Below are 25,948 nucleotides of genomic sequence, written 5' to 3' on the forward strand. Positions count from 1 at the left end.
CTTTTCTCTTTTATACACAGACACACACACACACACACACACGAGCAGTGGGGGAAATCGCATGTGATTCTTTGCAGTGTGATTTGCGCCAATTTTTTTGTATTGACGCAAATCGCACTGCAAAGTATCGGTACTCGGTATCAGTGAGTACTTGACCTAAAGTATGGGTACTTGGTATCGGCAAATACTTGACTGAAAGTATCGGTACTCGTACTCGCCGATAAAAAAAAAAAACAGTATCAGTACAACCCTACAATTCATATATAGAAATAAGATTAAAGCTAAAATTGACTTTCTGACCCGACACAGCTGCAGTATTTGCTGGATAGTGTGATCTGTTTATTGGCTGCATTTGTTACCGGTATTTAAAATAAACTTTTACTGAGATTATATGAAAAATGCCCTAACCAACTTGTTCTTCTATAAATGCTATTTTACTGGTTGTCATGCTAACCCAGTGTCTTCAGTACTTTGTGAGTCCCAGACTTGGTTGCCACAAGGATGGAAATGAGGTTCCCTGACTTGATGATGACTTTTCTTATTCTGGGTGTGTGACTCAAAGTACTGAAGGCAGACAGCAAGGAAACTAGCATTTTCAATGGCAACCTCCATATTGGTTTCAGTACAGGATTCCTTTATTCCAAATTTTGAATATTGTGAATAATCATGTGTTAGAATAAATGCCTATGTACCAAATTACACAATAGGGGGAACCAAATTCAGAGTATAAAAAATGTATCATAAAATATGATTACAATTGCCCCACCTAGGGACAGTCTAGTGACAAAATGTGAATTAAACATCCAGTGGGTCAGTTTAGTTTACCTTTCAGGGAGCTGTCATTAGCGCCAAAGAAAATGGTGACTGCTGCAGTGGTTTCAGAATCAGAGCTTTTGGTGATCAGCTTTGGAAGAATGAGCTTTGCCCATCTGGTGTTGTAGCCGGATAGACCGCGGTTGAGGATATCACACTTCCTGTCAGGGTAGAAAAAATATTTGAGTATAAATAGCCATCCCTTCCACATCCAGAAATATAGTACAAGTCCTGCTAGTTAAAGCAATCCAAAGACAGCCTGCATCTCCTGACAATATGCAAATCAGTTTATCTGCTAAACCAACCCTTAAACCAGACTTTAATCCTTTTTACCCCAGGGGAACCCTTGAAAAAAGTATCAGGTCTCACAGAACCCTTGCTAAAATGAATAAGGCGTCATTGGAAAGAAGGCTCCTTACATTGATGGTCAGTGGGAAGAATGCCCCTTACATTGGTGGTCAGTGGGAAGAATGCCCCTTACATTGTGGTCAGTGGGAAGAATGTTCCTTACATTGGTGGTCAGTGAGAAGAATGTTCCTTACATTGGTGGTCAGTGGGAAGAATTCCCCTAACATTGGTGGTCAGTGGGAAGAATTCCCCTAACATTGGTGGTCAGTGGGAAGAATTCCCCTAACATTGGTGGTCAGGGGGAAGAATGTCTCTTACATTGGTAGTCAGTGGTAGTCAGTGGGAAGAATGCCCCTTACATTGGTGGTCAGTGGGAAGAATGCCCCTTACAATGGTGGTCAGTGGGAAGAATGCCCCTTACAATGGTGGTCAACTGTACAGCAAAAAGGATTGGTGCTTTGATGCTGGCTCTGTGAAGTGACTCTAGGCCCAAAACTATGCTGGCACTATCAGATGGGAGGTCAAGCACTCACAGCTCAAGGAACTCGTAGCTACTCTCTGCAGGAACCCTGGTTGAGAATGGCTGCTCTAAACTAACAAGTCTGTGCTCCTCCAACAGCATGCCACGAGGGATCTACAGGATCTAACAAAAGTGAGTACGCCCCGTTACATTTTTATGAATATTTTATTGTATATTTTCATGTAACAACATTGAAGAAATAACACTTTGCTACAATGTAAAGTAGGGAGTGTACACAGCTTTTATAACAGTGTAAATTTGCTGTCCCCTCAAAATAACTCAACACACAGCCATTAATGTCTAAACCGCTGGCAACAAAAGTGAGTACACCCCTAAGTGAACATGTCCAAATTGGGCCCAATTAGCCATTTTCCCTCCCCAATGTCATGTAAGTAAGAGTTACAAGGTCTCAGATGTAAATGCGGAGCAGGTTTGTTAAATTTGGTGTTATTGTTCTCTCTCTCATACTGGTCACTGGAAGTTCAACATGGCACCTCATGGCAAAGAACTCTCTGAGGATCTGAAAAAAAGAATTGTTGCTCTACATAAAGATGGCCTAAGGTATAAGAAGATTGCCAAGACTCTGAAATTGAGCTGCAGCATAGTGGCCAAGACCATACAGCGGTTTTACAGGACGGGTTCCACTCAGAACAGGCCTCGCCACGGTCGACCAAAGAAGTTAACTGCACGTGCTCAGCGTCATATTTAGAGGTTTTCTTTGGGAAATAGATGTATGAATGCTGCCAGCATTGCTGCAGAGGTTGAAGGGGTGGGGCTTAGTCTGTCAGTACTCAGACCATACGCCGCACACTGCATCAAGTTTGGTCTGCATGGCTGTCATCCCAGAAGGAAGATGATGCACAAGAAAGCCCGCAAACAGTTTGCTGAAGACAAGCAGATTATGAACATGGATTACTGGAACCATGTCATGTGGTCTGATGAGACCAAGATAAATGTATTTGGTTCAGACGGTGTCAAGCATGTGTGGCGGCAACCAGGTGAGGAGTACAAAGACAAGTATCTCTTGCCTACAGTCAAGCATGGTGGTGGGAGTGTCATGGTCTGGGGCTGCATGAGTACTGCTGGCATTGGGGAGCTAAGGTTCATTGAGGGAACCATGAATGCCAACATGTACTGTGACATACTGAGGCAGAGCATGATCCCCTCCCTTCAGAGACTGGGCCGTAGGGCAGTATTCCAACATAACGACCCCAAACACACCTCCAAGACGACCACTGCCTTGCTGAAGAAGCTGAGGGTAAAGGTGATGGACTGGCCAAGCATGTCTCCAGACCTAAACCCTATTGAGCATCTGTGCGGCATCCTCAAATGGAAGGTGGAGGAGCGCAAGGTCTCTAACATCCACCAGCTCTGTGATGTTGTCATGGAGGAGTGGAAGAGAACTCCAGTGGCAACCTGTGGAGCTCTGATGAACTCCATGTCAAGAGGGTTAAGGCAGTGCTGGAAAAAAAATGGTGGCCACACAAAATATTAACACTTTGGGCTCAATTTGGACATTTTCACTTAGGGGTGTACTCATTTTTGTTGTCAGCAGTTTAGTCATTAATGGCAGTGTTAATTAATGGCTGTGGAGTTATTTTGTGGGGACAGCAAATTTACACTCTGTACACTCACTACTTTACATTGTAGTAAAGTGTCATTTCTTCAATGTTGTCACATGAAAAGATGTAATAAAATATTTACAAAAATGTAAGGGGTGTACTAACTTTTGTGAGATACTGTGTGCCATGTCTATGCCGGCCCAAACAGAAGGCAAACATCATCTTCTATCCTTCTAAATTCTTCCATATCACTGGTTAAACCTCATAAGGAGTGTTTTATGTTAACAAAAAAGTGACTTTAGAGCAGGTTCACACTGGGGCGACTTGTCAGGCAACCTGGTCGCCTGACAAGTCGCCGTGGGTCGCCTGCCATAGATTAGCACAGGACCCGTTCTAATAGGAGCGACACAAGTCGCTCAGACTTAGAAAAAGTGTCCTGTACCACTTTGGGGCGACCTGGAGCGACCTGCATTGACTTCAATGATATGAAGTCCCTGCATGCCGCTCCGAGGTCGCCCAGCGAGCTGCGCACCGCGACTTCACAGGTCGCCCCAGCAAGTCGGGTTGCGCCTATGTGAACCGGCTCTTACATTGAGGTTACATTATGTTTTTTATTTAGATTTCACAAATAACAAATGAAATGTAACCATATTCAAGACATCACATGAATCTGAAGTAAGCATGTCATTCATCTATAAGCCCTGACCAGACACTGTAAGATACCGCCCAAAACAAAAGACATGCTCCTTTCCGATTAGGTGGAACTCTGCATAGAATCTAAAAATGTGCAAACAGGTAGTTATTTATTGCAGTAAAGACTTACAATGTCTTTTCTGCAAATAAATAATGTTGACCTGTTTGTAATCTTCCTGACTATACACTGAGCATCTTCCTGGATCAATGGCTGAAGATCCTGGACCCAGAAGAAGTCGTAGATGTTGGCACCAACAAGGCAGCTTGCAGACGTCACACTGGTAGAGCGGTTTTAAGCATAGCTCTGCGTTAAAGCAAACTAAATTTCATTTTCCCCATCTTCGGTATAATAACTATCCTAACCACTCCTGCGGTTTTATAGTGGATTACTTCTACGGTTAGAAGTTGGAATTCTGGATAAATTGACTTTATGATTCCTGACTTTCTATGTTGTTGTTTATCATATATATCCTTATTTCAATGACCAGTACTTACCTGAATAACCATTGTCCTTATTCTGATATATTCTTATGTTATGCTGGTGATTACACTGGTCTTCAAATTTTGGGAATTTATCAACCTCTGAGATAAGATGTGCTAATTCTTACATATTTTGATTTGATAAATTAGAAAACAGGTAATAAAGGTTCTGGTTGGCTAAAGTTTAAGATATTTCGCAATAAAGATTTATACACAGGTGAGTATATTTTCCTACAAGGGAGGGAGGTGTCTGATGATCATGATGCCTCGTAACCTCTCGGCAAACTACGGTAGAAAATTGAAAATGGTACCACATGGAAGTGTATAAATTGATCTTCACTTTGAGACTAAGGATTATTACCCTACTGTAATTTATTGTTCTTTTTTGCAGGGTACATTTGTCTTGGTCAGATCTACACATCATACAGATACACTATATTACCAAAAATATTGGGGCGCCTGCCTTTACACGCACATAAACTTTAATGGCATCCCAGTTTTAGTCCGTAGGGTTCAATATTGAGTTGGCCCACCCTTTGCAGCTAGAACAGCTTCAACTCTTCTGGGAAGGCTGTCCACAAGGTTTAGGAGTGTGTCTATGGGAATGTATGACCATTCTTTCAGAAACGCATTCGTGAGGTCAGGCACTGATGTGGACGAGAAGGCCTGGCTCGCAGTCTTGGCTTTAATTCATCCCAAAGGTGTTCTATCGGGTTGAGGTCAGGACTCTGTGCAGGCCGGTCAAGTTCCTCCACCCCAAACTTGCTTATCCATGTCTTTATGAATCTTGCTTTGTGCATTGGTGTCCAGTCATGTTGGAACAGGAAGAGGCCATCCCAAAACTGTTCCCACAAAGTTGAAGCATGAAATTGTCCAAACTGTCTTGGTATGCTGACACCTTAGGAGTTCCCTTCACTGGAACTAAGGGACCAAGCCCAACCCCTGCAGAACAACCCCACACCATAATCCCCCCTCCACCAAATGATTTGGAGGGGTGGCACAGTACTTTTGGCAATATAGTATGGATAAGCAAGTTTGGGGTGGAGGAACTTGACTGGCCTGAACAGAGTCCTGACCACAACCAGGTAGAACACCTTGGGATGATTTAGATCACAGACTGCGAGACAGGACTTCTAGTGCAACGTCAGTGCCTGACCTCACAAATGTAAGCTTTGGAAATAAAATTTTTAAAGATTTTGCACTATGTGGAGCCTTCTGTATTTTAGGTATATGGTACTACTTTCCGGACGCCCTATCAGATGCTATAAGGGAACCCTCTGATTATATCAAAGGCCCAGGTTGGGTATATAGCCACAAGTGTCACTGACATTCCGTAATAGGTGGTCAGTACGAGCTGGTAAGCAAACACTTATCTGTGTTGGTGGCGGTGCTTCAAGAGGTCACACATTCTAGGTGACAGCGGGTGACAAGGGTTAAGAAGTTTTTCTATATATTCTCCGAATTTTGTCACTGATGGTCTATTCTTGAAGATAGCGCAACTTTGAAATGGTTTACTACATTTGGGATGGGGTTTGTATCTCAGATGAGTTGCTGCTTTGATAACTTGATATTGGTTATAATTAGCAAAGTTTTTATTCTTTTTTCTCCTTTTATGCTGTAGGTCATGGTGCCTCTTGCTGTCCAAGACAGACACACTTCTGACATCCTGGAGCTGCACACAGGAGAACGGAATTACTGTACATTTGTAATAAACACAAAACAATGGGGGCTTGGCCACGAGCGGCATGTGAGAAGACATACCTCACAGAGCTCCCGGTAAACATCCTGCAAAGATCCTGTTCCCGGACTCCCAGACGCTCCAAAACGACCCCAGCTTGGTCCTCCACATCCACTGCAGACCCAGGAGGGTTGTCCGATTTGTCCACCAGCCGTGCTGACCCACAAACAAAGACGATTCAGCGCCAAATCCAAAATGGCGCAGCAGCGGCTGTCCAGCGAAGAAGCTCACGTGGGGCCGACAGGAAGGAGTCTGTAAGTAAACAGCTGAAACCCCCGAAAGCGGCTCTCAAAGATCAACAGCGCAATATGCGCTTCAATGCTCATAAATTGGCAGGCCCTGTAGGGGGGATGGGGGGGTGATTATCCCCCAGAGCTGTCAGACACAGAGACTGGGAGTATGCAGCATCAGGTAGGAAGGTAGAGATCCCACCGACTTTGTGGAACGCTGGCTACTAGAGATCTTTGCCAAAGATACCTTCTCCTCGCTGTATGCAGTTGAAAGGGCCCAGAGTTCCCTCGTGACCATTGAAACCAGGGTGCCCACTGCGTACTATGTTGGCATGCCTTTTGAATTACAGAGACAAGGAACTTGTCTTACACCTTGCCAGAGAATGCCAGAACATACAATTTAATGGGGGGCGAGTATCTTTCTACCCAGGTTACTTGGCTGAGGTACAGAAAAGCAGAGCCAAGTTTACGGAGGTCAAACAGTGCCTTCAAAAGCTACAGACCTCCTATGCGATGCTGTATCCAGCCAAACTCTGTGTAACAGCACAGGGGTGGGCTCACTTCTTTAAGAACGCCTCTGCGTGGTTGGACTCCAACAAACATGTTCCGCCCACCCCATTGACCCATGGAGGATGATAGATAAATTGCCATGCTCTACTTACTATTGCCTCTCTACATCCTATCAGGATCAGTCGATGTGCACTTACCCAGTGTCGAGAGAAGTTCATGGGAAATGTTCTTTCGCTCTTTGCAAAAACAGATTTGAAGTCTGCTATACGCATCAAGAAACAGCTTTATTGGTATTTTTACTTCGTTTTTTTTTTCCCATCTTTCTACAATGCCGCAATGTTGGGGGCGGGAGAGACCGGTTGTCCCTCATAAATGTTTAAATGCTTTTTGCTTTGGTTACTTATGCCTTAATACCCGTGACAGTGTGTGAAGCCAGCATACACTACAGTTTTGTCTTCTCACGATGCCTCAGTATTGGGATTTAGCCCCATCTGGAGTAATGCATACTACCCAGAACTGGTTAAGCTGAGCTATGGCGCGAGATGGACACTCTTCGGGGTTACTCATCTGTGCCATGTCTTTGCTTATGGCAAGTTGTGCTCCTTTCCTGATTTACATGATTGGTTTTGACTCCCTGATTCGATACTATTCTACTATATGCAACTTCACCATGCGATAAAAGCACAAGGTGGGCTTGATACATGGGTACAATCGCCGCTCCGATATTCAATTACATGTCTGAGGTGGACTCCTATAAAGGATTCATATCTCAATGTTACTCAATGCTGTTAAACAGTTTCCTATGGGAACATCCTATGAGCGCAATATCCAAGTGGGAAAAAGACGTAGAAGCATTTGAGGAGGAGCTATGGGAAGAGGCTCTCTTAGCGGTTCTCTACACACCAGTGAGGCTGTTCCACATGGGCAGGAGGGAAACTCCCACATGTACTAGAAGCAGAAAGGACCGGGGAGACTTGATCCATCTTATGTGGCACTGCCCAAAGCTGCATAGATACTGGAAGGGAGTTATCCCTACCATTAACCAGGTGTTTCAGGTACACATACCTGAAGAACCAAAACAATGCTTATTGGAGATTCCGAGTGATCTCCCAATAGATGAAGTTCCAAAACAGACCGTAGCGAGGGCACCGTTCTAAGCCGTAAGTTAATACTTTGGCACTGGATCTCCACTGACCCCCCCCTCCCCCACTCTGAAGGAATGGATAGCCCAAATGGGAAATACCCTCCAACTAGAAAAATATCTTTCAACATAGGGGCAGCTTTGGAAAATTTGATGAGCTATGGGCTCCTTGGTTAAACACACCAGGCATTGTGCCTGTTGACCTTATTATGGACCAGCTGATAATTGGCAGGGGATGGTAATGATCCTGGTATGATGGTATCCATGGGCAATGAAGTATATATGAAAAAGTTGTATATACTCCCAAAAAATTTTTTGGGTGTGTATATCCCTCGCGCCTATGGATATTCCAACAAGTGGAAAATTATGTGTAAAAAAAGGGGGAAAGGGGAGGAGGGAAGCAGCTGCAATAGGAAATGAGGTAGAGTAAAGATAAGACCCCAAGGGTAATTGAGGCCAGCTAAAGCGCTTGCTAGGATTAAACCAGGGATGGACAATAACTTGTCGGTGTCCAAGGTTTGGAGATTTGTAGGCGTTTATATAAAGTGCTAGTGTATAATCGGTCAGATAAATATATAGAATTAAAATAAGATCATGAAAATAAAAAATAAAAATCACATTATAATAAACGATTGAACCAGTGCTATAAGTGGATGAAGGCAATAATAAAATTCATATAAACACAATAAAAATAAATGAATATATAACATACGAGTGCCTCAAGTGCAAAATGTGCAAATAAAGTCCAAGTAAAAAGTTCATATGTGACTTGGGTGAAAATACAAATAGATCTAGAGTGCCAATAAAGGAAAGTGCAGGTGCTCTGTGTTGAATCCTCCAATTATCCAATGGTACTTGTGGTGTCACCGTGAGGAATAATAGGGGGATGCACTCTGAAGACGTCATACGCACTGACGAAACAAGCGTAAGGTGGAACGCACGCTGCACACGTCAGGGGTGCCTGAGTGGAACGCAAGGCGGTACTCACCGCTCTCCACTCACAGGCAGCATTTTTTGGCTGACGATTCTCCCGATTTTTATGTTCTGTAAACCTGCTTATCATATTAAAGATTTATTTTAACGGTACTGCACTATCTGGAGCTTTTTTGCCCTTTTACCCTGACCGGACCATGAGGATCCAGGCCATCCAGGAGAGGGATTCCGGATCGCCACGATACTACAAAGCCCAGCAGTGACCTATCTGGCCCAGGTGGCCATAAGGCGTATATAGGTCTTAATACCGTACGGTATAAAAGACCCACTACTTCTGGTGAGTGCATCCCCCTATTATTCCTCACGGTGACACCACAAGTACCATTGGAGGATTCAACACAGAGCACCTGCACTTTCCTTTATTGGTACTCAAGATCTATTTGTATTTTCACGCAAGTCACATATGAACTTTTTACTTGGACTTTATTTGCACATTTTGCACTTGAGGCACTCATATGTTATATATTCATTTATTTTTACTGTGTTTATATGAATGTTATTATTGCCTTCATCCACTTATAGCACTGGTTCAATCTTTTATAATATTGTGATTTTTATTTTCATGATCTTATTTTAATTATATTTATCTGACCGATTATACACTAGCACTTAATATAAACGCCTACCAATCTCCAAACCTTGGACACCGACAAGTTATTGTCCATCCCTGGTTTAATCCTAGCAAGTGCTTTAGCTGGCCTCAATTACCCTTGAGTAGACAAGAACCAGTCCAGTTTCTTTAGTTTTTAGGGTTTGAGAACTTGGATGGGAGAAGGGAGAAGTGGGATACTCCCAACAACTGAACTATGCACAATTAGGCAGGGACACTGAAACATGCTGCTTAGCGCTAACTGGCGCTTCCTTGATGCGGGTTAACGCTGACTGATGCTGGCCTCAGCTAGGCCAGATACTAGACTTCACCTCTGACTGTGGAAAAGTCTTTTAAGCTCCCTAAGGTACTCTTTCCAGAGGTAGCTGACTTGTAGTGCGGACTGTACTGCTGAACACTTCAGGGCCCTCACTGGCGCCCTCTTTATCCCCTATTCTTCAGGGCTTCACCACTTGGTACCCCTTTATTGTGCACTCCTGGTTAGCTGGCTCCTGGTTCCCCTTTGACCTCTCTGGAGTGATCCCCTCTCCTAGGCAGACCCCTGGGCAGATCTTGAGTACTCACGACACTGTTTTTCCTGAAGGTCTCTGCCCAGCAGCTCCACTTGGTCGGCAACTCTGGATCCTCTGCAGCCCAGCTTAACCTCTAGTCCCTAGGCTGACTGCCTGGACCACCTTCTCACTTTGACAGGAGGAGAGACAGCCGTCACCTCCTCCTGGGACTGATGCTCCCGCCAAAAGACACTCCGTCACATGCTCCCCGCAGATTTATTCCCAATCCCAGGGTGCACTGCGGCCCACTGGGACAGTCAAACCCTGGTGTGCTATTGGCTAGGTTTCCTCCACTGTCCAACAAGATCCCTCATTGGGTACAGTGGGGAGACTCCCCAGACTCAACAGGCCACACCTGGAGGCATGTGACAGCAGCTAACTGATCCAGCCACCCTGATAAGCAGACAGGGCCAATATATGCTTTTTCCCTAGCACCTACCTAGAAGGGTGCTACATATATATGTATATTATATATACACACACACACACACACACACACACACACACATTATATATATATGCATACACTCACGATTTACTAAGTATACTTTCTTTCATTTATGTTTTAAGCTCTTTACAAGTTGACTGTTATACTATAACATTTACTGCTGAGATGCATTTATGCTTTCAAAACAGTACATTCTATTGTGATGTATTTGTTATGGATTCTGTACTGCTGGCACGATAGAAACATAGAATGTTTCGGCAGATAAGAACCATTTGGCCCATCTAGTCTGCCCAATATATCTGAATCCTATGAATAGTCCCTGGCCCTATCTTATATGAAGGATAGCCTTATGCCTATCCTATGCATGCTTAAACTCCTTCACTGTATTTGCAGCTACCACTTCTGCAGGAAGGTTATTCCATGCATCCACTACTCTCTCAGTAAAGTAATACTTCCTCATATTACTATTAAACCTTTGCCCCTCTAATTTAAAACTGTGTCCTCTTGTGGTAGTTTTTCTTCTTTTAAATATGCTCTCCTCCTTTACCGAGTTGATTCCCTTTATGTATTTAAAAGTTTCTATCATATCCCCTCGGTCTCTTCTTTCTTCCAAGCTATACATGTTAAGGTCCGTTTGATAAAACTTTATTTGAGAAAAAAAAAACACAAAAACAAATTTAGTAATAATATGCCTGAGGTTGTGGAAACCATCGTGAAAAACGATACAACTCAATGAATATGTCAGGACCAAATTCTCTGGATAACGTTGTGCTGTATCACTGATATATTCAGCCTGAGCTTTCTCAATGCGGAGCAAAACAAAGGCTCACTTCACAGCAACGTCCCACAGAATGTTATGCTCATCTCTCCCTTTCTCCCCCACAGCTCTGTTCAGTACCAGAAACTAAGAGAAATATCTAGTACTTCTGGGTATGGAGGAACATGTGACAGTGCTGGCTCTTGGTTATTGGCCCAGGGCTGTCACATGGGGCACAGGGAAAGTTATCAGATAGGAGTAACCTGGAGCTTACACGTGGCTTCCTCTCCTCACTCTGTGACAGTGAACGGAGCAGCGGGGAAGTAGAGCAAAGATGGATACAACATGCTGTGGGGGTGGCTAGTAAGGCCATTCCCACACCTAGGCCCAATAACAAAAGTGTAGTAAATTACAGATTACCAGTCCCTATATGTGGTGGCTGCATTCGTTTTTTTTTTTTCACGTTCCCTCCCCCCCCCCCCTTTATTTTCACCTGGTGATCTGGCCAATAAGACACTTTCTAACCTAGGATGACAACACTCACTTACTGTATCAGGACAATAGAAAGAGGAGAGTACTATTGGAAATCATCTTCTTTTCTCCAGAACATAGCAGGGAGGAGTTCTGTAGCCCTTGGAGACAGCTGAGAACAACGTAATTGATAACAGTCATCAGAGGAAGTGATCAGCTCACAGGATTTCTGCCAGGATCAGAAATACTTATATTTACAGTGCCCTTGAACTTTGTGACCTTTTGCCACATTGCAGGCTTACAACATAAAGATATAAAACTGTAAATTTTTGTGAAGAATCAACAAGTGGGACACAATCATGAAGTGGAACAAAATTTATTGGATATTTCAAACTTTTTTAACAAATAAAAAACTGAAAAATTGGGCGTGCAAAATTATTCAGCCCCCTTAAGTTAATACTTTGTAGAACCACCTTTTGCTGCGATTACAGCTGTAAGTCGCTTGGGGTAGGTCTCTATCAGTTTTGCACATCGAGAGACTGAAATTTTTGCCCATTCCTCCTTGCAAAACAGCTTGAGCTCAGTGAGGTTGGATGGAGAGCGTTTGTGAACAGCAGTTTTCAGTTCTTTCCACAGATTCTCGATTGGATTCAGGTCTGGACTTTGACTTGGCCATTCTAACACCTGGATATGTTTATTTGTGAACCATTCCATTGTAGATTTTGCTTTATGTTTTGGATCATTGTCTTGTTGGAAGACAAATCTCTGTCCCAGTCTCAGGTCTTTTGCAGACTCCATCAGGTTTTCTTCCAGAATGGTCCTGTATTTGGCTCCATCCATCTTCCCATCAATTTTAACCATCTTCCCTGTCCCTGCTGAAGAAAAGCAGGCCCAAACCATGATGCTGCCACCATGTTTGACAGTGGGGATGGTGTGTTCAGGGTGATGAGCTGTGTTGCTTTTACGCCAAACATAACGTTTTTCATTGTTGCCAAAAAGTTCGATTTTGGTTTCATCTGACCAGAGCACCTTCTTCCACATGTTTGGTGTGTCTTCCAGGTGGCTTGTGGCAAACTTTGAATGACATTTTTTATGGATATCTTTAAGAAATGTCTTTCTGTTTGCCACTCTTCCATAAAGGCCAGATTTGTGCAGTATACGACTGACAGTTGTCCTATGGACAGAGTCTCCCACCTCAGCTGTAGATCTCTGCAGTTCATCCAGAGTGATCATGGGCCTCTTGGCTGCATCTCTGATCAGTCTTCTCCTTGTATGAGCTGAAAGTTTAGAGGGACGGCCAGGTCTTCGTAGATTTGCAGTGGTCTGATACTCCTTCCATTTCAATATTATTGCTTGCACAGTGCTCCTTGGGATGTTTAAAGCTTGGGAAATCTTTTTTATCCAAATCCGGCTTTAAACTTCTCCACAACAGTATCTTAGACCTGCCTGGTGTGTTCCTCGTTCTTCATGATGCTCTCTGCGCTTTAAACGGACCTCTGAGACTATCACAGTGCAGGTGCATTTATACGGAGACTTGATTACACACAGGTGGATTCTATTTATCATCATTAGTCATTTAGGTCAACATTGGATCATTCAGAGATCCTCACTGAACTTCTGGAGAGAGTTTGCTGCACTGAAAGTAAAGGGGCTGAATAATTTTGCACTCCCAATTTTTCATTTTTTTATTTGTTAAAGTTTGAAATATCCAATAAATTTTGTTCCACTTCATTATTGTGTCCCACTTGTTGTTGATTCTTCACAAAAAAATATAGTTTTATATCTTTATGTTTGAAGCCTGAAATGTGGCAAAAGGTCGCAAAGTTCAAGGGGGCCGAATACTTTTGCAAGGCACTGTATATCCCATAAGATATTTAGCAGCTCATAAGGTACCAAATAAGAGAAGTTCACTGTTAGGGTTTTGATACCCTTGAACTATACCCGCTACTTTGCCTTCTATAGAGAGAGCACAGGTTCACTTGAACTTTGTAAAGAAAAGCATGCAAGCCATAGATAATCCAACTCACCTTACAAGTTTATTAGCCAGGGTCGCTCCCCATCCATTCGCTTCGAAAGCAAACTAAAAGGAGAAAATGATCAAATGATTAGATTTTACAGCTGCTGTCTGAAGCTACATGTAACAGAAGGTACATAGTGTCCGGTATCTGCACAGGGGAAGGGTATCCTATATGGGCCTGATGATCAAACAAGTTTAAAAGGAAATCTCTGTGCTGCACAAAAGCCAGTTTGTTTTGTCATGGCAGATCAAATACTAAAAGGGAAGAGCTGGTCAATGGACGGCAACACAATCAGACATTCATAATGAGCTAGAGCTAGAATATATACTGAGGGTCCCGTCTGATTTACAGCATGGCTGCAATTTCTAGACAATTAAATCAAAAGGCCAATTTTGGGGAGACAAAACCCTCGCAATAGATCAAGCCTTTTACCTGCAGCTGCTAAAGAGAGATACTAAAGCTGGTTATACATGTAACAACTGGGCTGAATGGGAGATAGAACACCTTTAGGATGAATTCTAGCGGAGACTGCAAACCAGGCCTTCTCATCCAACATCAGTGCCTGACCTCACAAATGCACTTCTGGAAGAATGGTCAAATATTCCCATAGACACTCTCCTAAACCTTGTGGACAGCCTTCCCAGAAGAGTTGAAGCTGTTATAGCTGCAAAGGGTGGGCCAACTCAATATTGAACCCTACGGACTAAGACTGGAATGCCATTAAGGTCCATGTGCGTGCAAAGGCAGGTGTCCCAATACTTTTGACAACATAGTGTATCTATTGACACCTTACAGGGATTATTTGGTATAGCTGAGCAAATGCTACACAGCATTTCTTTGTATAAATTGACCCCTTAAAGTGTATGCTGGGACAAAATAAAAAAATCATGTACAGAACATCCCTGCAATACATGTGCAAGGTTTGTGCAAATGTCCCTTTATAAAAGGCTAAATTACAGAAAAGTACCCTGTGATCCTGCCAGAAATCCACTGGGTTCTTACAGTGGTTGTAAAGCCTCAAGGGTTTTCACCTTAATTCATTCTATGCATTAAGATGAAAAAACTGAATTTTTGTAAAATCTTACCTGTAAAATTTCTTTCTCCGAGTCCTCCGACAGTCGCCGCCCTCTTCATATTCGTCACAATGGGGGTATTAGGACTTTGCTCCGAAGGAGTAGCTAGGCAACAGAATATGTTAATATAAAAGTTTTAACACATCCCACCCCCAGGGGGTGGTCCCCTCAGTCAATACCCTCCTACTTCCTGTATCCATACTCCAGTTTCAGTGGAATAGCAGTAGAGAGTACATTCAACCCCAAAAGAGGGGCGGGGGCGGCGACTGTCGGAGGACTCAGAGAAAGGAATTTTACAGGTAAGATTTTACAAAAATTCCGTTTTCTCTTACGTCCTCCGACAGTCGCCGCCCTCTTCATATTCATCACAATGGGGACGTCCCAAAGCAGTGCAAACATGAGGGGTGGGAAACGCAGCCGCGCCCAAGGCAACGCCGTCTCCACAGCAGAGAAAAGAACCTTACCAAAGGAAGGAAACCCTCTGGGCAACAGAAGAAAAAACTTGCTCAACAGAAGCAAAAAATCCCAGGAAAACAAATAACCCAGGGATAACAACATGTATCCCAACAGCCAAGAAGCCCATACAAGAGGCTCTAAGGAACTGCCGCACTAAGAACCTTGCGGCCAAAGGAAGCATCTGCCGATGCCTGAACATCCACTCTGTAGAATTTTGTGAAGGTGTGAACGGACGACCAAGTCGCCGCCTTACACACCTGGGCCACAGAAGCCCCATGACGACAGGCCCAAGATGTACTCAGAGATCTTGTAGAGTGCGCCTTCACAGGCACAAGGGGGAACTCTCCCCTTCAAAGCATAGGCCTGTTCCACAGTCTGTCTGATCCATTTGGCAATGGTAGAGGCCGATGCAGCCAAGCCCTTCTGAGGTCCCTCAGGAAGGACAAACAAGGAATCCAACTGGCCGAAAGATTCAGTCGATTTCAGGTAAACCCTAATCGCCCGAACAACATCCAAGGAATGCAGCTCCACCTCCTTCGGATGTTTGGGCTTCGCGCACAGCGAAGGCAGGACAATATCCTCATTGATGTGAAAATCCGAAACCCTCTTCGGAAGAAAAGAAGGGTTAGGTCGTAAGACCACCTTATCCAGATGAAGGACCAGATATGGAGACTTGCAGGACAAAGCTGCCAGCTCCGAAACCCTGCGAGCCGAAGTGATCGCCACCAAAAAAGCGACTTTCTTGGACAACATGGACAACGAGATCTTCCTGATCTGTTCAAAGGGAGCATGTTGTAGCACGGACAGAACAAGATTCAAGTCCCAAGGAGGTAAAGGTTCCCTCCTAGGAGGGACCAGATGTCGCACCCCTTGAACAAAGGTACTAACCAAAGAGTTAGACGCCACAGGACGTTGAAAAAGAACGGCCAGCGCAGACACCTGACCCTTGACCGTAGCCAGCGCCAAACGCTGGTCGACACCCGTCTGAAGGAAGGACAACACCCTAGACACCGAGTAAGTGCGAGGTGAAAACCCCCTGGACTCACACCAGGCAAAATAGGCCTTCCAAGTACGGTGATAGACCTTCCCCGAGGAAGACTTCCTCGCGTTAATCAAAGTGTGAATGACCTCCGGAGAGAGACCCCTATCCTTCAGGACCTCGGTTTCAACAGCCAGGCCGTCAAAGCCAGCGACTGTAAAGCAGGATGGAATATCGGTCCTTGAGACAAGAGATCTTCTCGAAGAGGCAGACGCCAAGGAGCGTCAACCGCCAGGTTCACGAGGTCCGCGTACCAGGACCGGCGAGGCCAGTCCGGTGCCACAAGAATCACCGCGTGTGGTTCCGAGTTCAACCTGCGAAGGAACCTGGGCAGCAATTGGATCGGCGGGAACGCATACAGCAGCCGATACTGGTGCCACGGGGCCACTAACGCGTCGGACGCGTCTGCCCGAGGATCGCGCGTCCTTGCCACGAACCTTTTTACCTTGTTGTTCAGACAAGACGCGAACAGGTCCACTTCCGGAAGACCCCACTTCGCGCACAACATCTGGAAGACAGCCGTGTGGAGAGACCATTCCCCCTGATCCAGGGTCTGGCGACTCAGATAATCCGCCTGCCAGTTCTCCACCCCCGGAATGTGTACCGCCGATATCGCCGGGACATGAGTCTCGGCCCAAGAAAGAATGCCGGCCACTTCCCGAGCCGCTCGGGCACTCCTGGTGCCCCCTTGGTGATTGACGTAAGCCACTGCCGTGGCATCGTCCGTCTGCACCCGAACCGGACAGCCGCGCAGCCTGTCCGTCCAACGGTGAAGGCAAAGATTTATCGCACGCAACTCCAGAATGTTGATCGGAAGGGAGGATTCCTCCTCCGACCAAGTCCCCTGGGCGGACAGAACGCCCAGAACACCATCCCAGCCTGACAGGCTGGCGTCCGTGGTGATCACCGTCCATGAAAGAGGACGAAAAGACTTTCCCCCCGACACCGCCGGGGACTGGAGCCACCACAGAAGATCCCTTCTGGTGCGACGGCTCAACGAAACCTCGACATCCAGAGACTGCGGACGCCCGTCCCACTTGGACAGAATCTCCGCTTGGAGACCCCTCGTGTGAAACTGGGCAAAGGGAATTGCCTCGAAAGCCAAGACCATCAGACCCAGACACCGCATGCACTTCCGCAGGGATGAGCACGGAACGTCCCTGAGGGACTGGACTTCTCCCTGAAGAACCCTGATTTTGTCGTCCGGTAGGAAGACCTTCGCTTGGACCGAGTCCAGGATCATTCCCAAATAGGGAAGACGAACCGTCGGGCACAGTGTCGATTTTGGATAATTTATCGTCCAACCAAACTCCTGCAGAGTCTGCACCGTGACGGACAGATCCTTCTCCAGACCCTGGCTGGTCGCAGACCGAACCAGAATGTCGTCCAGATACCCCAGGACAGAGATGCCCTGGGCCCTTAACAAGGCCAGCGGTGGCGCAAGCACCTTGGTGAAAACCCGCGGAGCCGAGGCGAGGCCAAAAGGCAACGCCACAAATTGGTAGTGATCCTCCGCAATGGCGAATCGAAGGTACCTCTGGTGACCCTCGAAAATGGGGATGTGTAGGTACGCATCCTTCAGATCGATGGAGGCCATGAATTCCCCCGGAACCAGGGCAGCCACCACCGACCGCAGAGATTCCATGCGGAACTTGCGAACCCGCACAAAGCGGTTTAGAGCCTTCAGGTCCAGAATAGGACGAACCTTGCCCTCCTTCCTGGGTACAGTGAACAGATTTGAATAGAACCCCCGAAACCTGTCCCGATGAGGTACCGGGACCACCACTCCCTGAGCTCTCAGGTCCCGCACCGCCAGGTGCAGATCCCGCAAACGCTCCAGAGACAGTTGAAGATTTGAGGGAAAAAATCTTCTCTCCGGCCGAGAGAGAAACTCGATCTTGTAACCAGAACGAACGATTTCCTGAACCCACCTGTCCCGAACACGGGTCAGCCAAGGTTGTAGAAAACCGAGCAAGTGTCCCCCCACCCCAGAACCGGGTGAGGGCGCCCCTTCAGGCCGCACTGTTGTGGGCAGCGGATCCGGATTGGCCGGACTTCTGCTTACCTGTCCACGGCTTCTTTTGAGAGCCCTGACCTTTGAACGGTTTGCCCTTAAAGTGCGGACGAAAGGACCCCTGAGAGGGCCGAAAGGAAGCATGCTTCTTACCAGGAGTCGACTTAGCCTTCTGGGATTGGGGCAAGAGCGTGCTCTTACCACCCGTGATCCCCTTTATCAGTGTATCCAAGGATTCACCAAAAAGGCGAGAACCGTCATAAGGAAGATTGGCTAAAGTCTTGCGAGAAGATTGGTCCACCGACCAACACTTCAACCAAACCAAACGGCGAGACAACACCGCCACACCGTGTACACGTGCGGCCAACGGGACCATATCCAAGTCCGCATCGCACAAATACATGACACCCTGATGGATTTGATCCACCATGTCCAATGTCGCCTGCGGGGCTGAGTCAGCCACCAAAACGCGTCTAAGCACCTGCGTCCAACTCGCGACCGCCTGGGCCACCATAAGGGAAGCAAACAGAGCTTTCAACATAGAACCCATAATAGAATAGGTATGACGGGCAAGAGACTCCAGCCTCTTGTCCGTGGCATCCCGGAACACCGGGGTATCCTCAGCAGGAATCGCAGTGGACTTATTCAAAACCGCGATCCCGTGATCCACCGGAGGTGGAACACACCAACGCTCGTCAGTAGCGGGCGTGAAAGGATAACGCAATTTGAACCTACTGGGTACAGCAAAAGGCTTGCGGATATTACGCCATTGTTCTTTAACAGCGTTTTGAAAATCATCCGTGCAGGGAAAAACCTGCAATGTTTTGCGCCGTCTCTTTGTCCCATAAGCTGCCAAGGCAGCAGGCGGACACGGTTCATCCTGCAAGCGCAGCGTATGCTTAATAGAAGCAACCATTTCATCCATGAGCGCAAGCTCTTCAGACGAGCCAGGGGGAGAATCATCCACCCCTTCAACCTCAGCCTCCACCTCGGACCCCACAAGATCCAGGGAGGAACGGGACCCTGATAAGGAGACCCCGGCCACACCAGCCCCTGCACCATCACCCTCTGAACCAGAGGAAATTGAATCTCTGGACCTTTTTGTGGATTGAGCAGCCACCAGCATTTGCACCTGTGCTGCCAGATTAGCCACAATCGCAGCCAAATCCCCCCCTGGGGGGGAAACAGCAGTCCCCTGACTACCCATCAATGTGGTAGGAAATTTGCCCTCCTGAGAATCCATTGCCCCAAAATTATTGCTGGCCAAGAAGGGGTTAACTGCCCCTTTAACAAGCGCAGCGAGCGCAGCCCACCGCACACACACACACACAGCACAATTGAGACCCCCACAGGGAAGACACAGAACCCAGGCAATGGATAAAGGAAGATCAGAAAGGTAAAAACCTGAAGGAGACCTCGCTGTAGCTGCCGCCGTGATCGTGCACACCAGGAAAGAGGAAGTGATGCAATCAGGGCGCTCTGTTAAAGCCTATGGAAGGCTACAAGAAAATGGCCGCCCATAGTTAAAACATGCGGCTGGGCGAGTGCAGGCAAAATGGCGCCGTTTGGCGCCGAAACCGCCGCTCCCCCACTACAGTGATGCATTAACACCACCCATGCAAAAAAACATGGCGGATCGCCGTAGCGATCGCTGTAAAGTGCCCCAACATGGTCAAAAGCATGTCCCACAGCACACAGCCTTCACACATACACAGGCTGACACAGACAGTGCAGCCCAGCCCCCCCCTCCTTATGCCCACAGCATGCAGCCAGAGAGACAGGGAGAAACAAATCCACAGTGTGAACACAGGCAGGGTAACACAGTCCCAGACTGACAGCCCTCCCAAAACAGACAGGTCCCCACATAAATACACTTACCTCCACGGATGGCGTGGGGAACCCGCACAGGCGAACAAACCGCTGCACACAAGGCAAGGAGAGTCGCATCCAGGACGCAGCACAATGGTGGGTTAAGAAACCGCACAGCGTCCAGTGAGGTAGCCACCTCACCAAGCATCCCTGCACCGAACAGGGATGGGTCGTTCACTGCGCCAGGAGCGATACCTGACTGAACGCTCGATGGCAGGCTGGGAAGCCACCGACCCACAACCTGCGACCAGGGGGATCAGCCCGAGACCCAGCCTGCATGATCCTCTTCATCCGAAGAACTAACTAACGCTGAAAAAATAACAGCTAAGTAAAGCAAGAGAGAAAACTCAAACAAAAAATCAAAAAAAGAAGAAAGAGTCTGGGGCACAAAGCCCCAGCACAGAGAGAGCCAGCCACTCCTGACAAGCTAGACATTGAAACTGGAGTATGGATACAGGAAGTAGGAGGGTATTGACTGAGGGGACCACCCCCTGGGGGTGGGATGTGTTAAAACTTTTATATTAACATATTCTGTTGCCTAGCTACTCCTTCGGAGCAAAGTCTAATACCCCCATTGTGACGAATATGAAGAGGGCGGCGACTGTCGGAGGACGCAAGAGAAACCTGTGCTGCAGCTCCCCACCCCCCCTCTTTTTCTTACCTGAATCCGATCCAGTGATGTGCACAAACGCAGCAGTTCGAGCTGCTGTCGCTCTCCTCATTGGACAGATTGATAGCAACAGGAGCCAATGACTCCCAGTGCTTTCAATCAAAAGCTGTGACATGGGAGTGGGGGGCGGGGCCAAGTCTTGCTGTCTGTGTCAATGGGCACAGCAGCAGGACTCGAGAGCGAGCTTGCAGAGGTGCCCCCATGGAAAGCAGCTTTCGATGGGGCACCCAATGAAGAGGAGGGGCTTGGAGTGCTGGCAGCGGACCCCAGAAGAAGAGGATCGGGGCTGCTCTGTACAAGACCATTGAATATAGCAGGCAAGTATAGGCATGTTTGTTGTTTTAAAAAAAACTAAAAAATGTATGTTTACAATCACTTTAACAACTTAAGGACCAGGCCTATTTCTGACTCGTTGTTTACAAGATAAAATCGTATTTTTTGCTAGAAAATTACTTAGAACCCCCAAACATTATATATTTAGCAAAGACTCTGGAGAATAAAATGGCGGTCATCGCAATATTTTTTGCCAAACGGTTTTTGCGCAGCAGCCTTTCAAACGCAATTTTTTTGGGGAAAAAATACACTTCACTGAATTTTAAAAAAACTAAACTGTAAAGTTAGCCCAATTTTTTTGCATATTGTGAAAGATGATGCCACGCAGAGTGAATAGATACCTAACATGTTACGGTTTAAAATGACGCACACTCGTGGAATGGTGACAAAATACGGAACATAAAAATCTCCATAGGCAACGCTTTAAAAAAATGTAACAATTACCAGTTTAGAGTTACAGAGGAGGTCTTTTGCTAGAATTATTGCTCTCGCTCTGATGATCGGGGCGATACCTCACGTGTGATCTGAACACCATTTTCATTTGCGGGCGTGACTTATGTATGCGTTTACTGTGCGAACTTACAGGGACAGGGGCACTTTAAAAAACTATATATATTTTTAACACTTTTTATAAAAAAATAAAAATTCTGATCACATTTATTGCTGTCACAAGGAATGTAAACATCCCTTGTGACAGTAATAGGCAGTGACAGGTACCCTTTATGGATGGATCGGGGGTCTTAAAGACCCCAAACCCCTCCACTGCACTTCAAAGTATTCATAGCGCCGGAATCTGCATTTTTGAATACTGTCAGTTTTTTTTAAATCAGCGCCACTGGCAGCCAAGTATACTGGAAGTTACGTCACTTCCGGGTTAAATGATCGGTGACCTAATCCAAGCCGAATTCGGCTTCATTGGGGACTCCAACCAGCTGCCGTATGTGCCGGCTGGTTGCTCGGGTCTCACAGTGGGACGGGAGACCTGGGCAGAGCAGAGGAAGGTGGCGGGAGGGGGGTGTAACATCCCCTCCCGCTCTATAAATATAATGGGTTGGTGAAATTCTCGCGCTGTCACTCTATATAAATCCTTAATTCCTTTAATGCTGCAGGTACTGTTATTGGTAACCTACACAATACAGAAATTTATAGCAGGGGGGAGTACCGCGCTTTAAAGGTGCTTAGTGCATGCTATTCATATAAATACATTTACTTTCAGTGCTTTCAAATGTTAATAATATAAATCCCTTGTGCTAAAATTGTATAAATATTCTCCAGTGCATAAATAATAACAATTAAAAAAAATTTCATTAATATCTCTCAAATATAAAATATTTCTTATAGGTGATGTAAAATATGTGCTATAAACAATCCTTAAAATTAATTATACATTGTTAAATAAAGTGCCAGTGATAAAGTATGTGCTTTTAAGCTTACAATAAATATATAATTCAAAAGTGATAAAGTGCCAAAAGTGTCCTTATATTACACTGAAATAAATATATAAATAAGGTTGTGTATGTTCAAACGCCTTTTCTTTCCCAAAATTCATGCAGGTGCTCTTCCATGCAGTGGCCACTAGGTGTCCTAAGCGCTCACTTCAATTGCCTTTATAACCAGCTTTGTATTGTATCATATGTGGTATTTCCTCCTTTTCTATGGTTAATGGATCCGGCCACTAATCCCCACACTCTTTCCTCTTTCAAGCGATATTCCAAGGGGTATGTGTGGAGTCTTTGTATCTCCAAAATAAATGGGGCCACAATAGTGAAGTACCGTTTGGTGATTTTATTAAAGCAGACTTAAAATAACAGACTCACATTTTCCTTCGTCTTTCCAAATGCATAACACTCGTATTGCCGCTACGTCACTTCCAGTTGGAAGCCAAACCGGAAGTGACGTAGCGGCAATACGAGTAATTAATTTTAAGTTTATAGCACATATTTTACATCACCTATAAGAAATATTTTATATTTGAGAGATATTAATGAAAATTTTTTTAATTGTTATTATTTATGCACTGGAGAATATTTATACAATTTTAGCACAAGGGATTTATATTATTAACATTTGAAAGCACTGAAAGTAAATGTATTTATATGAATAGCATGCACTAAGCACCTTTAAAGCGCGGTACTCCCCCCTGCTATAAATCCCCTCCCGCTCGCTGGGATAACAGCTAAGCGGCTGCTGAGCTGCATCGGTTGTTCTGTCAAGAAAGCCGACCGCCGGCTCTAAAAAATGGTACCGGGTGGAAGCTTCTAGCTGCAGGCATCACCCCAGTACAACCACTTCTTCAAGCCGATGTACAGGTACGTCGGTTTACGGGAAGTCGTTAACTTTCTGTTATGCACTAAGAATGCGGTTTCTGCTGCACTAAAATATCAAGCAGTTGTCAGCCTAGACTAAGGTTTCCTCTGCTGGACTTCAGAGCTGCACCTCACTGCAGAGGGGCCTACTGCATGGGTCGATATTCCTAATCATGACACCCACTTACCCTCAGCTGTCTATGTATCTGGATCACTTTGACATACACTTACCACTGAAGGTAACCTGTGTGTATACATTTTAGAATGACATGCATTGCCCAGGTATGTGACAGATTTACAGCGCATCCGGAAAGTATTCACAGCGCTTCACCTTTTTCACATTTTGTAGTGTTATGGGCCTTATTCCAAAATGGATTCAAAATTCATTATTTTCCTCAAAATTCTACAAACAATACCCCATAATGGCAATGTGAACGAAGATTGTTTGAAATCTTTACAAATTAAAAAGAAAAAAATCCCTCAATACTTTGTTGAAGCCCCTTGGCACCAATTACAGCCTCAAGTCTTTTTGAGTATGATGCTACAAGCTTGGCACACCTATTTTTGAGCAGTTTCTCCCATTCTTCTTTGCAAGACCTCTCAAGCTCCATCAGTGCACAGCCATTTTCAGATCTCTCCAGAGATGTTTAATCAGGATCAAGTCTGGGCTCCGGCTGGTCCACTCAAGGACATTCACATATTTGTCCTGTAGCCACTCTTTTGTTATCTTGGCTGTGTGCTTAGGGTCATTGTTCTGTTGGAAGATGAACCTTTTTCCCCAGTCTGAGGCCCACAGTGCTCTGGAGCAGGCTTTCATCACGGATGTCACTGTACATTGCTGCATTCATCTTTCCCTCGATCCTGACTAGTCTCCCAGTTCCTGCCGATTAAAAACATCCCCACAGCATGATACTGCCACCACCATGCTTCATCGTAGGGATGGTAATGGCCAGGTGGTGAGCAGTGCCTGGCTTCCTCCAGACATGACACTTGCCATTCAGGCCAAAGAGTTCAATCTTTGCTTCATCAGACCAGAGAATTTTGTTTCTCATGGTCTGAGAGACCTTCAGATGCCTTTTGGAAAACTTGGTGGCCTGTCATGTGCCTTTTACTGAGAAGTGGCTTCCGTCTGGTCACTCTACCATACAGGCCTGATTGGTGGAGTGCTACAGAGATGGTTGCTCTTCTGGAAGGTTCTCCTCTCTCCACAGAGAAACGCTGGAGCTCTGTCAGAGTGACCATTGTGTTTTTAGACACCTATCTGACTAAGGCCCCTTCTTTCCTGATCGCTCAGTTTGGCCAGGCAGCCGTACTAGGAAGAGTCCTGGTGGTTCCAAACATCTTCCATTTACAGATGATGGAGGCCACTGTGCTCATTTTTTCTGTACCCTTCCCCAGATCTGTGCCTCCATACAATCTTGTCTTGGAGATCTACAGACAATTCCTTGGACTTCATGGCTTGGTTTGTGCTCTGACATGCACTGTTAATATAAGGTCTGTGGGACCTTGTATAGATAGGTGTGTGCCTTTCCAAATCATGTTCAATCAACTGAATTTACCACAGGTGGACTCCAATCAAGTTGTAGACACATCTCAAGGATTATCAGTGGAAACGGGATGCACCTGAGCTCAATTTCGAGTATCATGGCAAAAGCTGTAATAATAATGTACATGTGATTTTTTTCATTTTTAATAAATTTGCAAAAATTTCAAACAAACTTCTTTCACATTGTCATTATGGGGGATTGTTTGTAGAATTTTGAGGTAAAAAAATGAATTTAATCCATTTTGGAATAAGGCTGCAACATAATGAAATGTGGAAAAAGTGAATAGTTTCTGGATACACTGTACTTCAAGTGTGAACACTAATAAAGAGTAATACGAGACATCAACTTACCTGAGTGATGGAATCTCCAAACAGAACCACACGAGGCCAGGAAATCATGGCAGATTTTACAGTGGAGGTCTAAAACACAGATTATACGTGAATACAGAAACTGCAGGACAAATCACATGCATTTCTTAAAGAATAACCCCACTTTTGTTGAGAAAACAACAATCCCCTCTGGGTGATCTGTGTACATTGCAAGGATTTTACCAAACCTTTTAGCCCCCGTTCACACTAAGGCAACCTGTGAGGCGACCTGGTCCCCTCACAGGTCGCCGTAGGTCGCCTCCCATAGGGAAGCTGCGGACCCGTTCTAATAGGAGCAACACAAGTCGCTCCGACTTAGAAAAAGGGTCCGGAGCTTCTTTGGGGCGACCAGGAGGCGACCGCCATAGACTTCAATGTTATGAAGTCCGT

The 25,948-nt window shown here is 45.5% G+C and overlaps 1 protein-coding gene across 1 annotated transcript in view; it reads right to left on the reverse strand.

Annotated features, from left to right (window-relative positions):
• Positions 1–25,620, reverse strand: part of IAH1 (isoamyl acetate hydrolyzing esterase 1 (putative)) — a 48,555-nt gene extending 22,935 nt beyond the window's left edge. The window contains exons 1-3 of the mRNA XM_082252044.1: positions 25,541–25,620; positions 13,893–13,945; positions 826–974 (exon numbers count right to left, since the gene is read on the reverse strand). Of these exons, the coding sequence (XP_082108170.1) occupies positions 826–974; positions 13,893–13,945; positions 25,541–25,588 (250 nt within the window). The 5' untranslated portion in view covers positions 25,589–25,620. The remainder of the gene's footprint in view (positions 1–825; positions 975–13,892; positions 13,946–25,540) is intronic.
• Between the last annotated feature and the right edge of the window lie 328 nt (positions 25,621–25,948).

This window comes from Pelophylax lessonae, assembly GCF_965119305.1.
Source record: "Pelophylax lessonae genome assembly, chromosome: 3".
In the NCBI taxonomy this organism is placed as follows: domain Eukaryota; kingdom Metazoa; phylum Chordata; class Amphibia; order Anura; family Ranidae; genus Pelophylax; species Pelophylax lessonae.